Source organism: Thamnophis elegans, chromosome 4, assembly GCF_009769535.1.
Source record: "Thamnophis elegans isolate rThaEle1 chromosome 4, rThaEle1.pri, whole genome shotgun sequence".
NCBI classification, from domain to species: domain Eukaryota; kingdom Metazoa; phylum Chordata; class Lepidosauria; order Squamata; family Colubridae; genus Thamnophis; species Thamnophis elegans.
In genome coordinates this window covers 32,683,808-32,708,033 of record NC_045544.1, presented here as the reverse complement: position 1 = coordinate 32,708,033, position 24,226 = coordinate 32,683,808, and the positions used below count along the sequence as shown (strand labels likewise).

Genomic DNA, 24,226 nt, shown 5'->3' with positions numbered 1-24,226 from the left:
TACTGATATTATATAACACTTTTAATTAAGCGGGTACCTTGAATAAACATAACTTTGAGTTTCAAATAATACTGATTTTATTGTTGTCTTAGGTGACATATGTGAAAAAAATTCAGGTGCTCAGGCATGAAAATATGCCGCTCAAACACTATACTTTTCCACTCACACTGAAAAAAAATTAGAGGGAACATTGCACAGCACATACTCTTTCAGCCCCTCTGCTTCTTCCCTCTTCCTGGATTCATTTAGACATCTTTAAAACTCATAGCCTGTGCATACGCACACACTTTCAGCCCCTCTGCCTCTTCCTCTTCCTGGATTCACTCAGACATTTTTAAAAGAGTGGAAAAGTGTGTGCTTGTGCACAGGCTGTGAGTTTTCAAAACCTCTGAGTGAATCCAAGAAGAAGGAAGAGGCAGAGGGGCTGGAAGTGTGTGTGCTGTGCACAGTCTGTGAGTTTTAAAAACATCTGAATGAATCCAGGAAGAGGGAAGAGGCAGAGGGGCTGGAAGTGTGTTCCTATAGTATCTTCCAGCCCCTCTGCCTTTTCCCTCTTCCTGGATTCACTCAGACGTTTTTAAAACCCACAGCCTGTGCACATGCACACACACTTCCAGCCCCTCTGCCTCTTCCCTCTTCGCCAACATTACCCCAGCCCAGCCCAGCCACTCACCAATTCTTTCTTCTTCTGGTTCTTCTTCTGAGAACTTTTTGGCAGTGTGGTGCGGATGGGTGGGGCAAGTGAAAGAGCGAACGAGGGGAGGGAGCATTCCTGTATGGGGCCTCCTGACCAACGGGTACGAGAAGGCACGCTGAATTTCACCATCCCATATGGCCCTACCGGTCCGTACCGATTGAAACCCACTCCTGCAGTTGATGGAACAGGAATGATCACTATGTTGCAAAGAATGAAAAGCACTCATTGCAGGCAACAAAATGTTCTGATTCTTCAGTTGCTGAAAAACCAGTCAGAGGAGGAAAATTTTGGAGGAAAATTGGAGCAAAACCAACTGAAGCAAAACAGGTACTGATACATTTCTCCCATACCCTGCAATTCCATGGGAGAGGTAGAGTTCTTAATGTGTCATCTTCTGTGGAAAGTGATTTACAAGCTGATTTTGGTAAGATCTATGCAAGCTATTTTTGCCATCACTTGTAACAGTTTACCAGGTCTATGGAAGGTAGTATGGCAGGACTTGGTTCACTGCCTCAATATAGTTTGCTGTTTGTTTTATATTGATCTCTGTGTAGTCTGATTCTTGGACTCCATATGGACCTTGTATATGTCTAATTGGATAGCCTAGGTGTTCACCTGTGCTCTGATTCAGTTTGTTGAACCTAAAAAAAATGTGACTCTGTCCAAGGAAGGTCATCCTTCTTGAAACATTCTTGAAGTATTATTTTGACTTAGATATTGGCTAATAATTTAGGAACTATTGCCTAAGAATAGAAGGGAACTATACAGACATTAATATGATGTTATTAGGTTCATAAGAGAATATAAAACTATGTTACAGCAATCAGCTTCTCAGCTCGGATAACTAATTGAAATCCCATGTTCGGAGCACAAAATATTTGTATATATCTGAATATATTACAGTAGTTGCTTGGGAAGAAGTCCACTATTTTGATGTCTGCTTGTGGATAGCTGCAACTAAAAACAAAACCTGAATTAAATGAACTATTGCCAGTTTTTATATAGTATTTTTGAAGTATCGGAATACAAATCAAATCACTTCAGAAAATTAACTGTTACCAGAAGTAGGCAATATGGAACATTACTCAAAAAATACCAGTGGTGTCCATAGCAAATGACAAAATAGTGATACCAAAATAGGGACAGAAGCTTATTGACAATCATGCAAATACTGTAATTACATATTTGGGTCAGGATATCTCCTTCAACTATGTAAACCCTGGTATTTGCATGAGGATATCATCATGTATGTGTCATCATTTGCCTCCCCACTTGGATGACCATAGAAATACCACTCCAAATGGGTAATATACATTGCAACCTGTTAGCCATTACCCATACACAGAACCAATACAATTTGATGACAATTTATATGGCTTTCTGATTCTATCACCTAAGTAAAATTGAAGTATCCTCCTCATATCTACAGAAGACTACCCTGCATAGAATTATAATCTGCTATGTTTACCTGAATTAACAGACTGAAATTGCACCCTTATATCCAAGGCAGAGACGTTAAATGACCTGGATTCATCAGTCAAGCGATCAATTAAGTTCCAGATCAAGTTTTATTATATGTTATTCATTTTTCTCTCTTGCCTTTTCACATCATTTTAAACAAGTCTAATGCAACCTTCCTTCTTTGGGAAAGAAAAAGGAGTTGGAGGCATCTCCTGATTTGGATGAAGACTTGGTTTTAATTTGGTAGGAAAGAGCAGCATCTGCCACAAAGTCCTCATTCTCACAATCTGAATTTTCAGAATTCTTTTTCACATTATCTTATTTCATTTATTTATTTTAGAAAATTTATATTGCTGCCTACTCGCCTATGTTGACTCAAAGCGGCTTACACAATATAAAAACATCATATAAAAATAAGAATAATAAAAGAAAATAACAAAATGATTAAAAATAATAAAATAATAGCCCTCATCCACCCATCCCAGTGACAGCACATATTTATACAAGCTATTTAATGGGATCCACCCCTCTCTGGCTTCCCCAGGCCTGCTGGCAGAACCAGATCTTCAGCACCTTTCAGAAGAGCATTAGAATGGGGGCCATTCTAACCTTTGGGGGAATGATGTTCCTAAGAAAGGAAGCCACCACAGAGAAGGTCCTTCTTCTGGGTCCCATCAGATTTATCTCCCTAGATGATGGGACCTACATCATTCCTTGCCTTCTTTGGGAATAATTGCAGAGACCTGCTCCCACAGGATGTCCCATAGAGCACACGAAACAATGAAAGCGCATGGGATGTGGAAAACAGGATAAATGACTCATAAAAGTAACTGGCCATAGCCAGCTCTGGCCCTAAGTGATAACATTGTATGCTAATGAGTGTAATAAGAATAAAAGGGGGTTTCGGAATCTGTTCTGAGCTCTCATCCTGAGATACCTTGCCTGCGTGTCTTATTCCTCATGAGAGACCACCACAGCCTTCCCGTTCTAATGGGTGGAGTCAGTGGTGTGTTTCAAAAAGTTTTAGAACCTCTTCTGTAGGTGTGGCCTGCTTTGTGGGAGTAGCTTGCTGCCATGTGACTGGGTGGAAGTGGCTTGCTGGCCATGTGACTGGGTGGGCATGGCCAACTTGTAAAATGTGGTGAAACTCACTTAACAACACTCTTGCTTAGCAACCAAAATGTTGGCTCAGAAACTCTGGCATTTGAAGCATGCAAGTCTTAAAGCTGTCAAGTTACAAACCCTTGCACCCCTAAACCTTTAGGAAAAAACCCCAGGGGTGTTCAAACTTGACAGCTTTAAGACTTTTGGACTTCAGCTCCCAGAATTCCTCCTCTCGCTCTTCATCTTGGTGATATGCGGACGGACGGGAGGAGGGAGCTGGAACCGGTTCTAAACGGCACTATAGATTTGTGGAACCTCTTCTATAGAAGAGGTTAGAACTGGCAGGAACCTACCCCTGGGTGGGGTAGATGTAATCAGCAAGAGATGGTCCTTCAGATAACCTGGACCCACGCCATGAAGGGCTTTAAAGATGACAACCAACACCTTGAATTGTATCTGGAAGCAAATTGGCAATCAATGCAGCTCCCACAGGAGAGATGATACATGTGCACACTGAAGTCTGCACAGAACCATGAGAGCCATTGCATTTTGCACCAACTGGAGCTTCCGGATGCTTTTCAAGGACAGCCCCATGTAAAACATGTTGCAGTGGTGGGTTGCTAACCCATTTACTACTGGTTTGCATGCGCAGAAGCTAATTGGGCAATGAAAGCCTGACAGATGCTGATCCAGGAACAGTTTTCAACTACATTCCTAAGCCTTCATCAAGCACGTCTTGATGATATTTTCTCTTCCCTAGCTACAGCCACCGCATTGACTGACTTTACATTCTTTCATTGTCAGGATGTAGCTTGACTGCAAATGCTTTAAGACATGTTTGTAGATGCAGAGCTGTTCCAGCAAAGATCCATCAAAAATAATCTTGGGAGCAATTTCCTAAGCTGCTATTATTTCTGTTTGTAAATCTTCTTCCAATATTTTTGAGACACTTTTCTTTTTTCTAAATATAGCGTTCCCCTTACTGTTACATTTGTCCTCCTGAAATAGAACTTGCTTCCTGAAAGTAATATTCAGTGAAGGGTTTAGTGTGCACGTGTTTTATAGCTGCAATAGAAACATACTTGCCTTTGAGCCGATCATCATTTTTCTGAGATATTTGCCACAATCAAGAAAGCCCAAGAGGGGAAAAATGCAATTACAGAGCATATCGCTTCCTAAAGCAGGCCTTTTCTTCAAATTGCAACAGAGTAAAAAAGAATTCTGGGAATCTTGGTGTGTTTGTTATTATTTCCTTCATGGGGAAGAAACGATTGTAGTGCTGTTGTAAGATAACTAATAAAAGCAATAGGGGGAAATGGGAATGTAAAATCTTTCCACATTTGTACAGACAAGGGATCCCCAAACTTGGCAACTTTAAGACTTGTGGACTTCAACTCCCAGAATTCTCCAGCCAGCCAAGTTTGAAGACCTCTGGTAGAAATATTTCCACACCTTCTCCAAAGTAGAAATATTATTGCAATTGTTTGAAACAAATTACTTATATCTGAATTATCAACATGTGTTCACAGTATATTTTATGAAAAATGGTTATTTTAGAATACAAAGAGTAACCATATCTCACTATCCTGCATAAGCTTGAACATCCATTTGCCATTTCCCCCCAAGATGATGTTCATCCATTGTGTTCAAAGAGGACCTTGACATCTAACAGGTTGTGAGCTGTCCACAATGTGTCCGCAGGTGGCTGGTAAGACCTATAAGCGCACAAAATGTTCTGCCACATGTCGGGCAGAAATGTGTGGGCACCATTGTTGCTGCATTTGCAGTTCTGGCTTTGCGGAGTGCTCGCTTCTCTTGTGCTGTGGTTGTTCTTCTGTCCTCAAATGTCTGGTAGCCTTGGTGGATCAGCATGCACCATGTGGATTGATCTTGTACCAGGGGAGATGGTGTCAATATCCAGAGACTTGAAGGAGGCTTTCAATATGTCTTTGTATCACTTCCTTTGTCTCCCATGTTTTCCTTGAGACAGTTCACCATAGAGGAGCTGTTTGGAGCTGTGATGGTCTGGCATCCTTACAACATGGCCTGCCCAATGTGTCTTGGCTTTCATCAGCAGAGTGTAGACTGATGGCAGGCCTGCTCTGGAGAGGAGTTCTGGATCTGGCAACTTGTCCTGCAACCGGATCCTCAGAAGTCTGCAGAGGCAGGTCGGGTGGAAGTGGTTCAGTTTCCTTAGCGTAACCTCTGTATACAGTCCACGTCTCAGTGGCATACATCAGGGTAGTTAGCACCACAGCTCAGTAGACTTTGAGCTTTGTAGCAAGGCTTATTCCACAGCGGTCCCCCACGTTGGTCGCAGAGTTTGCCTTGACAACTCTGCAGTTGACCTCAATGTCAATTGTCACTGCACGGGAGAGGGTGCTGCCATTTTCCCCTAAGATAAACCACAGATAAGAGGTAAAAACATAGAAGAGGTCATGTTTCCAGAATATTACCAAAAAAAAGCAAATGTGGGTTATTTGTATATGAACTGTTTCATATACATATTCACATCTAAAATACATATTCTCAGATGTGAATGAGAAATATTAAAGTGTAGAGGTGTGATTACTATCCTGGAATAGGTGGTGAAATTTAATCTAATGATGGGCCTCTGTACTGACCTCCCTGACCCATATGCCATGTTGTGATAACAAGTTAGGAAAAGTTCTAAGTAGTCAACAATCTAGTAATAAAGAAGCCAATTCTACCAGCTAATTAGAAACCTATGAAAGTTACCCTAATGAAGAAGAAAAAGATCCTTAACCAATATGAACCAAACATTATTCCTAATTCCCTTAAATAGCAACCAGTGAATAAATTAAAAATGACTTGAGGTGAACCTGATACTAAATATTGTTTTGAAATCTTTTGATGACATCAATCCTCAGACTTTTGCATGACCTCCATTATTGCAAGACTGTTTTCTTGCAAGACTAGAGAGTGTAAAGTTGCCTTTTCATTCTTCCACAATTCTTCCACCTTCACAATAGTGGATCCTGGAGACTAGAGGGTTCATTTCCATTAAACTGTAACAGGAAACCTATTATGGGATCATTTAAAAGGGATGCATCAAATTTTCCCAATTCCACTTAATTTATGGACCATGAGTTGTACAAATATGAACACTATTTATAATTTTAGCTACAGCACTCATTCAAGGTTGGAGCCACACATGATATGTTAAGAAAATTCAGATGTGTGTTTTAATAGCATCGGCAGGTGAAGAAAAGCCGTTTACATTTTTAAACTCCAGAACTGGGAGAAACACCATATAAGTTTTAAATGCATTTCTTGTACATAAATAACCTTTAAAGTCAACAGGACAATGCAAATAATGGAGGGGAAATTATAGAAACAGTGGCAAAGGGAACATCTTGAAGGACTTTAATGGTTGGGAAATTGAGCTATTAGCAACAATTAAGGGCAGTGCTCCAAATAGACACAATAGTTCATGGTCCTTATTGAGTTACAGACCTTTAACAAGCCTTGAAAAGTGTAAATAAGAAGAAATTCAAGTAATTTTTTTCTCCTAGTCAGGTAAAGTCGATCTTAATTGAGTGCCATCTGAAAGACTTAATTTCTAAACTATCTCCTAAGTGGCAAGGAAGGATCCAATAATGTTGAGGATGTGTTAAAGTAACCATGGGAAAGGAAGGAGGAAAATTCAAAGATAGAGGAATAAGGCAGAAGAATAACACAGAGGTAAGTTTGTTCTTCTCTAAAATCCAAATAAATATAGCAATGCAAGTAGCACAGCAATGGGAAAAAAGATAAAACAAGGGAAAGTGAAGCTTTCCTTCTTAAAGCTACAATAGCAAGAATAAAATCTAACTGCTTTAAATGTAATTTAAATTCTGCTAAATGTAACTGCTTTAAAAAGCAGAAATATAACTTTTCTACAGCACTTGCCTCATTTATAGAGTAGAAGGTGTTTCAAATACTTCTCTAGATGTTTTGTTTCTTCAAAAAAATTATGTTTCCATATGCTGCTGAGCACAATCAAATGGGTAACCCTATCCATTTTAATTGTGAGATGCCAGTAGACAAAGCCAAGGAATTTTCTAATATAAACAAAAAGATATAAAGGAATTCTAGATAGTGTCTTCCCATAAGATGATATTATAGCATTGACTAGTGAATGAACCAAAGGCCAAGAAGAGGCCAGGCTACATAGGAGCGGGAAAGGATTTTCTTTCTTCATCAAGAGATTATGGTTTGAGCCTAAAATGAAAAATGAAACAGAGGAAAGACTGCTGATTTATCCATTACAAGAAATGCATAAACTTTATCATGTCTTATTGTGTGTGTGTCTTATAATTGCCCTTTTGAAACAATAGATATTGTCCTGCACTGGTTCCCTATTACCTTTATACAGCCACTGAACTTTGGAAGACTTCTGCATCATGCACAGAAGGTATTTTGGTGTTCTCTGAACAATTCTATTTACAAGCTGGTTGATTCCTCTATCACACGGGTGTCCAACTCGTCACATCACATTGCCATCACGTGATGTTTCGTGATGTTTTTCCCATTCACAGAGCTGGGGTGAGCGTGGCCTGTGCATGATGCATCCAGCCCATGGGCCACGAGTTTGACAGCCCTGCTGTATCACTATATCACTAAAGTAATGGATATTCACCATATCTGATTCCTCAATTCTTCCTTCTAGCACTAACAATAGCCCTTAGACTTACATACCACTTCACAGTGCTTTACAGCCCTCTCTAAGAGATTTACAGAGTCAGCATATTGCCCCCAACAATCTGGGTCCTCATTTTACCCACTTCAGAAGGATGGAAGGCTGAATCAACCTTGAGCCATTCAGAATCAAACTCCTGGAGTGAACAGTGAGTTAGTATGCAGTGTTGCATTCTAACCACTGTGGCACCATCAGTCTATTCAATTCCTACAATTCCTGTTGGTGATTTTCTCTTTTAAGATTTTCCTGTTCAAAATGACAACTTCTGGTTTGCCATCTAATCCAGATACAGAGTAACCAAGGTGGAGAGAAGTTTAAATCTCAAGGAAAGGAGTGGAAGGATACAATACCCAGTGATTGTGGAGGGTCTTTTGTTATTTATGTTATTTTTATTGTATTGATCAAATTTTGAAACTGAGAAAAAAGAGAATGCAGTATTTTCTCTTCATTGCATTTTTACTGGATCTGAAGTTCTCCTCTACCTGTCTTTCTGAGGACTAGCAGAAATTCTGCAAGGCAGACCATCAGATTGGTAGATGGGCCTAGCTATATCCAATATTATTAACTTGGAATGAGGCTATCTATCCTCCATTCCACCTAAGTGCAGTGTACTGAACTACACTGGGTGTCTGGGTGTTAGCAGAGAATGGAATACAGATTGTCAGGATAAAATCATTTGTGTTCCATGGGCCATTAGGGCCTGAGCCAGTCTATTCTACATAACAAAGATCTACCTCCTTCAGGCAGAGCCATAGTAGGAATTGCCCAAAGCCCTCTACCTATCTCACCACATGGCACCTGGGAAGATTACATCATATAGCAAGGCTCAACCATGCCTGGGGCTCTGGACAGCCTACAGAGTGGCCCCATGGCAGTCTGACAACCAATCAGAATACAAGCTCAAATTCAAAAGCCCAGAGAGGGCATAAAACCCAGACACTCTCAGTATCTCTTCCCTTTTTCCCCCCTCAAACCACGTGGTCCTGTCCATCATCAATAAACTTTCTTTCAAGCAACTTCCATGAATCCAGTGTCTTTTTCCACACTTGGAACTGAACCCAGATGGACATTTCTTCCAACAGATCTTTCCTAGATGCATCTGATTCATTAGAAAAGGAATGCTGAACTGAACAGGACCAGGAAGCTTGCTCTAATGTTCTTAAGGAAATGGCCAAAGAAATTGGACTGATTTTCTTCTGACTGTATCTTCCCCAAAGTATAATTTCAAATATGGTAGTAAGTTTTGTTTTTCTATAGATATCATTTTTCTTCAACACCTGAGTTAAAGATCAAAGCAAAGCTACTTTATCAGAGTCTCGATTCACAAGGCTGCTTGCTTGAAATCAAGGAGAAAGACTTGGGAGATGGCAGGCACCAAGGCAGAGGGAGTCCTAGGTAAATACTGCCATTTTTAATGGAAATACTACCACTCTGCTAAAAGCCTTGGAAACTAGAGAATGCTTTAAAATGATGTCATGATCTAAGGGTTTTAGTCTAGAAATAGAGAGGCCGTTCCTAGTCAATTACTTGGGAGAATTTTATACACTACCAGCCTTGTTTCAGCCACTTCACAAAGCATCTCTTGAAAAGGAAAACAAGTTGCTCTTTGTAAATAAAAGTTCATGCAATCGCATAATGAAGCCATTTTCTAAATCGGTACTGAATGAATTTTTTTTTCAGCGAACAGATTTGATGAGAAGAAATGGGAAGAAAGGAGAATCTAATAAAGAGTGCTAAGATGCCCATTTTCTAGCAAAGATCCTTCCTCTAGGACTTCTGGGGTACCTGATTTCATCTTGAAGTTTCAAATGACAAAAAGAAAATCATATCTCCCTATCATCCCTCTGGCTGTGGGTCTACCAGCCTACCCAATTCTCCATGCCTGTGATACTTTGAAAGTTATCCTGTAAGTTAGCTATCATCAGCAAGGTCTTATTAAGTCTCGAGTAGGGGATGTAAGAGGAAGCGTGGGGAGGTCTGACTTGAATGCTGCGTGGGTGGCTCTCAAGCTGGAAGGGGAAAGGGGAATGACGATCCTGAAAAAGTTGGCGGAAGGCAGAGTTTTGAATCCAGACTCAGCCTGTATCCTGACTGAGGGGAGATAAGGTGGCAGTGCAGCTCGGGCTGCTTTCCTGGAATACAATCTGCATTTTGACACTCTCTGCTAAGCACTGCCCATCTGTATGTTATTCAGCCAGAGCCTCCAGGGAGAAAGAGGAACTCCAGACTCCGACAGCCAGTGAGAAAGAAAGCAAAAGGCACTCTTCTGAGAAGGAATTGTTGCAAATTGACTTAGAAGTCCCACATCTGGAAGCTGATACTTAAAATAACCGAGGCGCCACTCAACCAAGTGGGCCGGGAGGCAATTAAAGCAGAAGCAAAAAAAGCAAGAAGCTGAAATATCTCTGCTGAATGTGAGGGGAGGAGATGGCTTTGATCTTGGCCTGGACCCTGCTTTTTCCTATATTTTCCTTTCTGGGATGTTTCTCCTTATGCTCAGCTTCAGCGGAGGACAACGCTTTTCATTTTGACACTGAAGAGAGCTCAGCCCATGGTAGCCAAGACAATAGCCTTCTCAGAGGGCAGCAGCAAGCTGTAGATTTTGCAAGCTGGTCGCATTTTGCTGAGGTACAGTCACTCTCCTGTCTGTTGACCTTTCTCCTCCTTTGTATGCTTTCTCTCATATTTGTATAAGATTTCAAACAGATAATACAAATGCCCTCCACTTGAAAGCAGAAGTGTGGGACTAGGAAGACTGTAAAGGCTTTTTAAATGCTGCTGGAAAAGATTCCCTTTCAAATTCCAAAGTGCATCTCCTGGTGCAGTACTACAAATTCAAGTTAGCTTACTTGGCTTTTCATGAAAAAAACAATAACTTGGCCTACCAAAGAGTTTCAAGTAAACTAACTTATAGTACCACCTTCCCTTTGAAAGAAATGTTTGTACTTGTGTTGAGATTTTAAGGCCTCTGGAATTTGAGGAAGATTTGAGGAAAGAGTAATTGGTTTGTCAGGAAAGAGAAAAATAGGTTAAATAACAAAATCTGGTGATTTCACTGTGTTTGACATGAAGAATTGGTCTAGTTGCATGAATATACAGTTCATCCCATTCATTTCGGTGTGAAAACACAGCCCCATGATCCTACACTAATTTGTGAGTCAATGGACATTTAAAATTTATTATACCGCTTAATTGGGAAATATGTATTCTTATGAGAAAATATCTGTTTTCCTTGTTTTAACTTGGGCATTTGATGATTGCCATAATAATCTTGTTTTCCCCAGACAAAACCTTTATTACGGTTGGTATCACCATGTGATTAACCTTCCAAAATTCCCTTAGAAACAAGAGTTCCAGTTTTGTACATAGAATACTCCTCAATGCCCCAATTTTACACTATGGTATAAAAGAAAGGACTTTGCACATGAAAAGGATGTGAGTACAGGAATGCATGCTCCTTAAATACAAATTAAGAACACCAATGAAAATAAAGCTTTGTATTAAGGTTCTATGATTGTATCACATGGGTCTATTCTCCCAGTTTGGAAGTATAATGTCTGAAGTAGTTATAGGTCCTACTGAGTAGAATTCAAAACTGTAGTATGGTACAGAACCTTAGCCTATAGACTTTTTGTTACATCTAGAGGAATGTGTGCAACCTCATCAAAACTTCACTTGCTTGTTTGGAAGTTATTGCCACAGAGTTCAGGACTTATGTCATAACATTTGTGTTCTAAGTAAAAGACTGTAACACTCAAGCTTTAGAAAATAAATTCCTGAAGACCATCTGCCACTGAATGTTCTTCTACCTATAAGAAAATAAAGACAGTAGTGTATTTTAATATATTTACTCAAGATGTAAAATATATGAGATAATGATAATGCAGTAGGTTTTATTTCTATCTTGAATACTTGTCATTGATTGGTTTTGGTTTAAGTATAATTTACAGCTCAGGTGGGAGGGGGAAACACAACTTGACTTGGGTGGGAGAAACTATATCCTGTAAAAGTGATATTATGTAGGAGGAAAATTAAGACAGAGAGGTCATGGGAAAGAAGAGATTTTTGGACAATAACCTAGAAAGTGTGCAGAGCTTAGCCCAGAATGAGTTCCCAGGATTGAAGCATTGCTTCATTAAGTAGTACTACTAAATTTAACCAATAAATGTGTAGCAGATTTTAAAGTGAACATTCTGGTTTGCAGCTCAACTTTTAGTGAACCAGTATTTAGCAAATAGAGAATTTATAAAAAATATATTGTTGTTGTCGTCGTTGTCGTTGTAGTATTCTTCCACAGTTTGAATGAATAAGAAATTCTTGTGAAATCCTCAATACTCATGTTCAGGGGGAAAAAAACAGACAAGTAATTGGAACTCCTACTTTTAAGACACTATTAAATTTAAGCATTGCTATAAGTATCACTCCCACCCCATCCCCAATGCTGGATGCAAATTTCATACGTTTGTTAGTATTTGCCAATAGCTATTGAAAGTTGGATACCTTATTCTTTATTGAGTAAAGTATCTGCATTGGATTAATGGTGTTTGCAATATATACCACAATAGCTCAAAGTTATGCCTTATCATTAAAAAGTATATTTATTTATTCATTTTCATTCTGCCTTTCTGCTCTGGCAAGCATTAATAAAAGAATACTCATAAGAGAATATATGGGACAATCAAAGGCCAAAACGTATGTTTAACTTCTTTCTCCCAGGATCACTAGATTTACTGCTTGATGGGCTGGGTGAGGTAGAACTAGAAAGACCTGAACATCTTAGCTCACAAACATCCCCTAAATGGATGCATAAGATTAATCTGGGTTTCCCAACCCTGCACATTTTTACATTGGGTTAGGCTACACCACAAATGTTTACTTTTAAGGAACTGCAGCCAAGCAAATATTTTTCTGCCAACATCAGGCATTGCTTTAGTTGGAAATTAAATCTGGGTCAAGTTAATATCCACAGCTCTGTTCAGCATAGGCAAGCCCTTAATATTATACATAAGGAAGAATAAAGATGCAGTCTAAGCAGAAGGAATTATTGTTTCAATAGGGAATTTTAAGCATACATGTTTCTCCAGGAAATTCAGTGGGAATTTGGTTCTAATATGTGTTTCTAATTATTATTAACTATATACAATACATGATCCTATTGACGTTTAACATATATAGTAATGTCTTCACAAAGCATACTGGGCGCAGAAACATTTCTCCAGTTACTAATTGGATTTTTAGATTATTATTGTTTTCTTATTTACGTGCCTTTAAGTCAGTCTTGACTCATGGCAATTACACGAAGAAATCTCTGAAGTTTTCTGTTACCTTTTTAGAAATATCTTGCCATTGCCTTCTTTCTCAGGCTAATAGGGAATGACTGGCGCTGCTGGCTTTTTACCTAAGGGAGAATTAGAACTCACTGTCTTTTGAGTTCCAGCCCAATGCTCTCCATTTGAATTTATAGTACAAATTTTATTCGAGACTTTGGTTGAATGACTTAGAAAGCATTATGATGCACAGCTGATGTATATCCTTAACAATTATTAGCCCCAATGCAAGGCAATTGTCAATTGCAGAATGACAGGACATTTGGGAGTCCTCCTGAACTGATAACTCCTGCTCAAAGGGAAGATGGCAACTTTGATCAAGCGGGGATTTGCACAGCTCCATCTTTGCACCAGTACAAGAGTTGTATGGCTTCGTAGATAAAGAAGCCTTTCAAACAGGCACTTCTGCCCTAGTTACTTTGATGCTTGATACTTGCAATGTGCTCTACATGGGGCTGCCCTTGAAAACTAACCTGAAGCTTCAACTGGTCTAGAAAAGTGGTCCAGAAAACAGTACACAGGGATGATGCCCCCCTAATATTTCTGCTCTGCAAGCTGCGCTGGTTGTTAGTTTTCTTCTGGATGCAATTCAAAGTTCTAGTTATTACCTATAAAGCCCTACATTGCATAGAGCCAGGTTACTCGAGGGACTGACTGTTTCCCAAGGTTTCTGCCTGTTGTAGAGCCTGTTCTTTAGAATTAGACTCCATGTGGCCCTAACCCTCAATAGCATTTAGTAAAGCTTGAAGACTTGGTTATTCTTGCAGGCCTTGGATTAAGATGGGTCCGTTGTTGGATGATCTTTCTTATTTTTCTTTATGTCTGTATATAGATATCCCATCTAGTTTTGATTTGTGTTGAATTTTTTATGGTAATATATTATGAGCTACTCAGAGCTATTTATTTAGCATATTTCTGTAGTTTTATTCCTTAGTTTCATTATCTGATTGGTTCTGGATAATTTCCTCTGGATTATCCCTTGGCCCTGACTTGCTCCCTTTCATCCTTGTTCTTCATCCCTAATAACCTGGTAAAACTATTGCATGAGTTAGCATCAATAGGTAAATAAAGCTTATCCTACACCTTCATGAACTTTATATAATTAGTTTACCAATAGATTATCCAATGATGATGATGATGTTATCCATTCAGCTGTGTCCATCTCTTGGTGATTCTTTGAGCCAAGACTCTTCACATCTTCCAATTTTGCACTACTTCTTTGAATGTCTATGGCGATTCTCAGTCATCCAGGCCTAGGTTGTCCCAAAGATGCTTTTTGAAAGCCAACTAGACTTTCTGGTTGGTTGGTTGGTTGGTTGGTTGGTTGGTTGGTTGGTTGGTTTTTTAAGTTGTTTCACTTCTCAAACAAGAAGCTTCTTCAGCTCTGACTGGATAATGGGGAATGGAAGGATTTATACTCCTTGCAGACAGCTGTTCATTTGCATTCTTTTAGTGGATCGTTAAGGTCACCTGAAGGTTTATCTGTGTCATCAGGGTCACCTGAATGGTGCAAATTGGTGTGGAGCCTTCTTGGAACTGCTGAAAGGACTGTGTTGGAGATTTGGAGATAGATGATAGCAATAGCACTTAGCACTTAGCACTTAGACTTATATATCACTTCAAAGTGCTTTTACAGCCCTCTCTAAGCAGTTTACAAAATCAGCCTATTGCCCCCAACAATCTGGATCCTCATTTTACCAACCTCAGAAGGATGGGAGGCTGAGTCAACCTTGAGCTTGGTGAGATTCGATCTGCCAAGCTGCTGGCAGCTGGTGATCAGCAGAAGTAGCCTGCAGTACTGCACTCTAACCACTGCACCACCGCAGCTGTGGGATGTCATATCCCACCCGCTCTGTTGAGACAGAGCTGTTCAATTTTGCCATAGATGGCCTCCTTAATCCGTCTTTCAAACCAGTGATCCTCTCTGTCCAAAATATGGACTTTGTTGTCTTCACGACATGTAAAGCTGGCCACACCCTCCCTGGCCCCCCAAGGTCAAACACAACCTTGATGCTGCCCTCAATGAAATCAAGTTTGACACCTCTGGTATATATCTATTCATCTATGCTATCTTCATATTCCAACCTTACTATCCCAACACCCAGGAGGAAAAAATAGTTCTTTGTGGCTATCTAGAAGGTTGAGAGAATGGGGACCTGTCAGAACTCAAGAAGAAGGTGATCCACTGGAGAAGGGCTACTACAGGAAAACCATGTTTTTTATGTCCCACTAAAGGCAACATTTAAATGAAGGGAACTGGATTATGTCTGTTCAATCCAATTTGATGAAATTTGCAGAAATTCTCAGGGAGGAGGAGTCCCAAAATAACCTGCCATTGTACCATGTAGAATTTAAAGGAGAGGTACCTTGAATATACTCAGAAAGAAACTGGAAACCAGTGCAGCTTGCACAACAATGGTGTTACATTGACAAACTGAGAGATGCCCAGTATTGCAGCAAGCTGGTACATTCTGGATCTGTGGGCTTCAAAGTCAGTCCCAATAGAGCATATTGCAATAATCCAACCAAGAAGTAACCAAGGGATTAGTGACTATAAACAAAGATTCCTGGTCCAGCAATTAGCACCTGAGAGCTGTCTGTAGAAAACACACACACACACAAACTTCAGCCACAGCTGCTGTCTGCGCCTTGAACAAGTGCCACAAGTCTCCTCTTGTGCACCAACTCTGTCCTCTTGTGCTGGCGAACTGGGTGGACCGGGATCAAAGGGAAGTAGTAAGAAAATGTTTGCTAGTGGAGGCAGCAGGGAGAACTCTTACTTGTATAGACTATCTTCTACATACATTTATCCCCCTGCATTCAGGGCAGTTCATAGCAGTGGTGGGATTCAACCAGTTCACACCTATCTGGGAGAACCGGTTGTTAACTTTCTAAGAAGTTCGGAGAACCGGTTGTTGGAAGAAATCTTTTGTTTTTTCCCACTTTACAAGGCTAATCCTGTAAGGAAGGAAGGAAACATTCTGGTGTTGTTTCTAGCCTAATCTTTATTGCCCTGCATACAGAAACTGTCTCTCCGGTTAACCCTTATTACATTGTAAGAGCTAAGGCAAAGCGCCCATTGACATGAGTGACGTTGAGTTGACCATACCCAATCAGTCACATGACCATCGAGCCATGCTTACCCAGCTGGTCATTAAGGCAGAGAACTGGTTGTTAAATTATTTGAATCCCACCATTGGTTCATAGGTAGGTGTTGTTCTCAAAGGGTAGGGCTGAGGATAAGTACAAAGTGGCACCCACCATCTCCTTGGCTGCATTGGGTTTTGAAATGCAGCAAATGCATTGTCACTTGTTTTTACACCAATTTAATTTTTTTAATGAATTTGGAGACAGATATTCACACTCATTTCTATTTTGCCTTCACTTGGTCCAATCTACTAGACATTTTATAAATGTAATCCTGAGAGAGTGTGGCCTATCTTCCAAAATGTTATGCTCTTTTGATGGCAAAGCTAGTTACTAAAAAGAGGGGAAAAGATAAACTTCTATGCGTAAATGAAAGATAAATTAAATCCAGTATAACAGAAGGGAAACCAGACAAAAGCAGCTAAACGGAATGGTAAAATTACATGAATGTGTTTAAATATAAATCAAACAAATAAATCAAATAAATATTTTATTTATCAATATTAGATATAATCACTTTTTTAAAAAATTATAGTTTATAAATGTTAAATATAATTCTAAATAGATATATTGTTTTTCTTATAGGGCAAAACTACTTTTTTTAATAAGAATCAGTTTTTAGGCTCGGAAATCAGAATAAGCCTCCCAATTATGTTCTTGATTTATTTCCTAGTTCAAATCCTCTTCCCCTCCTAAATAGACATTGACCATTAGTCAGGCTCAGTGGTGCCAGATCTCAGAAAAATTGGTTTTATGAGAACCACACAATCAGTTCACAGAATGTTCCAAGCTGAATTAAGCATCTGAAAAAAAGCAACAATGAAACATGATAGAATGAGGAAGCATGCTGAAACATACTGTATATACTGGCTGTTATGACATTGAATCCTGCCACACAAAATATTCTGCAGAAGTTTTCCTACAAATTCTTTGGATGTAGACAACCTACAGTGGAAATGTGATTAGTCTGAAACGTGAGATGCTAGAAGTAATATATATATTTCCCTTTGCTCGCTTTTATTGGTTTTTTGATTGTGCTGAAACAGCAGCCTTGTTCTGTATGGCAAAGGCTTGCAAAGAAGTTAAATATTAAGAAACCTGCTACTTAATGTTCATCAATTTTATATGTTGCCACATATATTGTGTGTCTTTTCAGTGTGGGACTTGTTAATTAAAAGTAAATAGTGAAGGAAATATGCTTTATGAAAAGAAAAGCTATAAAACTGAGCAAATCTGAAAGATAATAAAAATCAGTATGTGGGAAGGGTGAAACGTATGGAAGTGAATGAATGAGCTGTTCTGCTACTACTAATTTGCTGTATATAATTCAAGCAAAAGTACCCATGACCTTTTGCAGGGCCTCTATTTCTCACGAGGTGAAGCCAAAGTGGGAATTCACTGTCTGGGCCTTAAGAGAAGGTGGTTTTGCTTCTCACACTTCTACACAGACCATTGCTGATCAGTTCAAAATGGTCATTTTGAAGACACCACTTGTAGCTCACTCACAGGACTCAAGAGTGTCATTGCAAATTCTAGATTGCAAAGCTGATCATAGGCAGCACTTCAGATATGAGCCAAAAAACAGGAACCAAGATTTGCTTCAGGAGCACAGGATTAAATAGGTTAGGGAAAGCAAGAACTGAAGAACAAGGAAAAGGGGTGTCCAGATTTTGGCATTGGCCTGAACTCATGGAATGAATCAAAAGAAACTAGAGAGCATAACATTCAAGAAGTCCAAGTTGCTCAGCTACAACAGGAAATTCTATTATTTTCCTTCCTCATTAGATAAAATGGATTCTGATTTTGGACTTGAAAGGGAGAGAAAGCTTTTTAAGGTAGGTGAGTATGATACAAGGGATATTATTAAGGGATCATTACAGAGAAGAATTAGATGCTGGAAGATTACCTCAGTTGAATGGCATAACTTCTCATTTAATTCCCAGGGCTCTTCTGCACAATAGCAATAAACTGGAGTTATAGAGTGTAGGATATGGCTAAAAGGGGCACTCATAAAGTGCTTGCCAGACTTCTAACACTGCTCTATCTCAGCAGTGAACTAGAATAATTTCAATCCTAACTCAATTTATGCCCTAGATCAGGCGTGTCCAACCTTGGGAACTTTAAGATTTGTGAACTTCAACTTCCAGAATTCCCCAGACAGCCATAAGAGTTCTGGAAGTTGAAGTCCACAGGGCTTGAAGTTTCCAGAGTTGGACACCCCTGCCTTAGATATTTTCCCCTATGCCTATTAAGTAATCTGCAGAGCTTTTCAGGAAATTCTCTCAGCTTGGTGGTCTGAATTGAAATAACACACAAGCTTTGCTTGTATTTCTGCCTTTGCTTTTTCAATGCTGTGGAGTTGTTTTTCCTGCTGTCTAAAAAGCTTTCACTTTCACGGTTCTTTAAACAGTGTTTTCTTAGCCTACCAGCTCACTCTCTAGGAGATGTGTTTCTCATTCTCAAGAGATTCCAGTTGGGTGAGTTTTTTGGAAGTAAAAAACCCACCCAAGACTGTAGTTCATTTCTCCACATATAGTTCTTAATTCTCAACGGGGTATGACGCTTTCTGTCAGTCCCACCATGATTCCATCCTTTGCCTATCTATATCATGTCATTCTGTTTCTATATTATAATTTCCCTTGTTTCTCTTTGGAGAGATGTATATGCTCCAAGGTAGGGGCGGGTCCTGGCAGGCACTACTGCCGGTTTGCTTGTGTGCACACCCCATGTGCGTGCGCACTTGATGTACACTGTGCGCACATGTGCAGTACAATAAAAATTGTTCTGCGCATTGCCAGAAGCAAGAAACAATATGGCAGTGCCATAGACGCCACCTGGAGAGCCAGTTCAGGGGTGTGGCAGGCCTGGGTCACTGCCGGTTCCAGTGACCCAGGCCGCCAAACCACTACCGGTTCGAACCGGTCCAAACCGGTAGGAACTCATCACTGCTCCAAGGTCCAGTACATAAACTCCTTTTGTAACATACTCTATTCCTTCATCTACACAGTAATTCAGCAAGGGGTGGGCAGTCCAGGTTTGGGAGAATCTGTAGCTAACATTATGGCTGGTTCAGAGAACCTCCAAATCCCACCCCTGGCTGGCCCCGCCCACCACACCCCACCCCTGCCACCCCACCACGCCCCTCCCAGGAGTTTCCATGTGACCCATTTTGGATGCGAGGTAAGTGCAGGGCCTGTGTGGAGGCTCAGGGAGGGGGAAAACAGGCCTCCTGGAAGCCCTCCGGAGCTCGGGGCAGGCAGTCCCCCCCCCCCCGCTGTGGTGTAGGAGGCCAACTAGGCCACACCCACCATGGCCACACCCAACCATAAACCAATCAGAGAACGCATTGCTGAAGTTTTTGAAGCCCACCCCTGAATTCAGCCATTGTAGACCAATGGTTGTATATTACAATTGTAGACCAAAGCAAATTAAAAATAAATGAATACTAAAATGCATCAAAATTGAAGCATAATATAACAAATATATAGGAGAACAAATATAAAATTATATTAACACAAAACTCACACTTAGCCCTCATTTATATTTATTGTAACTAGTATACAAAGCCTGGCTACACTATCTGAGATCACTAATTCCAGGTCAATTAATATGAGGTTGCAATGATTATCCTTAGTCCTACTTAAATATTACATTCTGATTGGGGAAATGTATATAGTCTGAATATCTCTATAAAAGAGGCAGTTTAGAGAACATCACCAACAGTTTCAATTTCTCACTCACAATATAGGCCGAGGCATGATTCTTTAAGAATGAAGAAACAAAAGGGCATAACCAGCGTTAAGATCCTTTGGTGTTTGGGTTGTATATTTAATAATGAGCAGCTACAAACCTTTTTTTATGATCCAACTGGGAAAAAGTAAAGCCCTACTAAAATCATTGTGAAAGTCAGTATTTCTGGCACATTGCTTAAAGAATGATTTGGCCTGTTAAAACGCATTCATATCAGGGTCAAAAGGTCAATAATACTTAGTGGTATGGTGAAAGACCATAATACCTAGCGTGATTTCCATAAAGAAGGCTGGAATTTATCTCGAAAAGCCAGAGAATTCAAACTGTGGGTTTGAAAATGAATTTAAGCCAAGAACTAACACACACTATCCTTCATTCCTTACAACATTAACAATTTATGGTCCACTGTGAATTCTCATCCCCATCAGTACAGTTTAAAGGATTCTTCTGCTCATCTTTTTTTTAATAATTTTTTTTAATTTTTAATTTAAAACAAATACAACATTCTTCCTTACATGCTATAGAAAGTGTTGGGCACTATCTAATAAAATTGGGCACTATCTAATAAAATGAAATTCAATGGTGAAAAAGATAAGGTTCTACATTTAGGAAACAAAAACGAAATGCACATGTACAGTATAAGTGGTACCTTGCTCAACAGTAGTAACTGTGAAAGGGATCTTGGAGTCCTAGTGGACAACCATTTAAATATGAGCCAGCAGTGTGCAGCAGCTGCCAAAAAAGCCAACACAATTCTAGGCTGCATAAACAGAGGGATAGAATCAAAATCACGTGAAGTGTTAATACCACTTTATAAGGCCTTGGTAAGGCCACCCTTGGAATATTGCATTCAGTTTTGGTCGCCACGATGTAGAAAAGATGCGGAGACTCTAGAAAGAGTGCAGAGAAGAGCAACAAAGATGATTAGGGGACTGGAGACTAAAACATATGAAGAACGGTTGCAGGAACTAGGTATGTCTAGTTTAATGAAAAGAAGGACTAGGGGAGACGTGAGAGCAGTGTTCCAATATCTCAGGGGTTGCCACAAAGAAGAGGGAGTCAAACTATTCTCCAAGGGACCTGAGGGTAGAACAAGAAGCAATGGGTGGAAACTAATCAAGGAGAGAAGCAACTTAGAACTGAGGAGAAATTTCCTGACCGTTAGAATAATTAATCAGTGGAACAGCTTGCCTCCAAAAGTTGTGAATGCCCCAACACTGGAAGTCTTTAAGAAGATGTTGGATGGCCATTTGTCTGAAACGGTAAAGGGTTTCCTGCCTAGGCAGGGGGTTGGACTAGAAGACCTCCAAAGTCCCTTCCAACTCTGTTATTGTATTATATTGTGTATCAGGTGGTTACAAAAAGACTTTTGTGCATCTCTTCCACAGTCAACAAACATAATTCATATTAACGTAAGTATTTTAATTCAAATATACATGTCACCATCATCATATCTCCATTTTTATTTGACTATAATTGTTTAAGCATCCTTCATCATAAAATATACCAAAATTTAATACATAACCGCCTTTCAATTACTATTTCTAAAATCCTCCACTAACACTAAATCCTTATGTCCTATTCTAGCTAAACATCCATAATATGGCGAGCGATTGTGGGTGCACCTTGCTTCACCCACATAACACCTATCCTCCGCGAGCTGCACTGGCTACCTGTCGATCTCCGGGTGCGCTTCAAGGTGCTACTTGTCACCCATAAAGCCCTACATGGTAGTGGATCTGGGTACTTGAGAGACCGCCTACTGCCAATTACCTCCACGCGACCTATTAGATCTCATCGATTAGGCCTCCTCCGAGTTCCATCTGCCGGTCAATGCCGACTGGCAACTACGCGGAGGAGAGCCTTCTCGGTGGCAGCTCCGACCCTATGGAACGATCTCCCCGTGGAGATTCGTACCCTCACCACCCTCCAGACCTTCCGCACAGCCCTCAGAATCTGGCTATCCTGTCAGGCCTGGGGCTAAGATTGTAACCCGCCCGAATGGTATGAATGTTGTGTTTTTAATTATGTATTGTCTTATATGTTAAAAGTTTGTATCCCCCTCCCCTTTGGGTTGTGAGCCGCCCTGAGTCCCCCCAGGGAAAAGGGCGGCATATAAATAAACTTCTACAATCTACAATCTACAATTTAATAAGAAAGTTTTCTAATCCTCCTTTCCAAATCACTGTTTACATCCAGTTTCCTTTTGTTTTATATATATATATGTGTGTGTGTGTGTGTGTGTGTGTGTGTGTGTGTGTGCGTGCGTACGTACATACATACATATATATATATATATGTATTTGTGCTGATAAATAAATAAAGGGAGATACAAATACAACAAAATGTAACAAAAAGGCAACAATAAAAGTATTGGGTTTCTGCCTGGATGGTCTCTTGTGACGAGCCAAAGGACAGAGAATGGAAGTAGTGATCTTCCTCCCATATTTGGGCATACCAGGGGTTGTAAAAATCATATATATATATATATATATATATATATATATATATATATATATATATATATATATATATATATATATATATATATATATATATATATATTGTTTTTTTTTATTTGTGCTGATAAATAAATAAAGGGAGACTAGTATAGATCTATTTCAAGCTATTTAGCTCTCATGGCTAGCTGATGAGAGCTAACTAGCTTGAAATAGATCTATACTAATCTCCCTTTATTTATTTATCAGCACAAATTAAAAAAAAACCACAAATATAACAAAGGCAACAGTAAAAATATTGGGTTTCTGTCGTGATGGACTCTTGTGACGAGCCGATTGACAGATGATGGAAGCAGTTAGCTTCCTCCCATAATTGGGGCTTACCAGGGGTTGTGACTCTAAATATATATATGTGTGTGTGTGTGTGTGTGTGTGTGTGTGTGTGTGTGTGTATGTATGTATGTATATACATATATATATATACAAACAAACATACATGTGTATGTGTGTTGTTATTCTTATCCCTCCTTTATTTGACTATATCCTGTATATATATATATATATATATATATATATATATATATATATATATTGTTTTTTTTTATTTGTGCTGATAAATAAATAAAGGGAGACTAGTATAGATCTATTTCAAGCTATTTAGCTCTCATGGCTAGCTGATGAGAGCTAACTAGCTTGAAATAGATCTATACTAATCTCCCTTTATTTATTTATCAGCACAAATTAAAAAAAAACCACAAATATAACAAAGGCAACAGTAAAAATATTGGGTTTCTGTCGTGATGGACTCTTGTGACGAGCCGATTGACAGATGATGGAAGCAGTTAGCTTCCTCCCATAATTGGGGCTTACCAGGGGTTGTGACTCTAAATATATATATGTGTGTGTGTGTGTGTGTGTGTGTGTGTGTGTGTGTATGTATGTATATACATATATATATATATACAAACAAACATACATGTGTATGTGTGTTGTTATTCTTATCCCTCCTTTATTTGACTATATCCTGTATCATAACATTTTCCCGCTAATAATCAAAACTTTAATTGTATCTAACAGTTCTTTTTTTTCTTTTTATTATTATTAACCTTTATGTATAATCCACAGGGATTGCTAATCTCCCTTACATGGGTACCATTCAATATTCATATCCAATTATACTCATCATAACACTACACATTGTATACATTAGTAACATTATCAGTTATTTATTTAAGCTATATCTATTGTCAATAAGTTTCACTAAGTTTAACTAGTTTTAAATTATATTCTTCCATCTATCAATCTGTATCTTTCCAATAGCAAAACAGTCTCATATCTTCAATTTCAATTTCAATTTTAATGGATTTGTATGCCGCCCAATCCCGGAGCACTCCAGATGGTTTACATAAAAACAGTTTAAAAGGGAAGATATTAAAAATTTAAAATATTGAAAATCTTCTGCCATTTGTGGTACCAGTCCTCTAATCATCTTCTTGGTCAGCTTTTATAGACTTCTCTTAACAGCTCCTTGCTTATAAGATCTCTCATAAAATCTTGATGCTCTCTTTCTGTTTCCTTG

General features: G+C 39.3%; 1 protein-coding gene across 1 annotated transcript in view; it reads left to right on the top strand.

Annotated features, from left to right (window-relative positions):
* The first annotated feature begins 9,991 nt into the window (after positions 1 to 9,991).
* Positions 9,992 to 24,226, top strand: part of LAMA4 (laminin subunit alpha 4) — a 104,632-nt gene continuing 90,397 nt past the window's right edge. Inside the window, exon 1 of the mRNA XM_032215685.1 lies at positions 9,992 to 10,592. Coding sequence (XP_032071576.1) covers positions 10,392 to 10,592 — 201 coding nt within the window. The 5' untranslated portion in view covers positions 9,992 to 10,391. The remainder of the gene's footprint in view (positions 10,593 to 24,226) is intronic.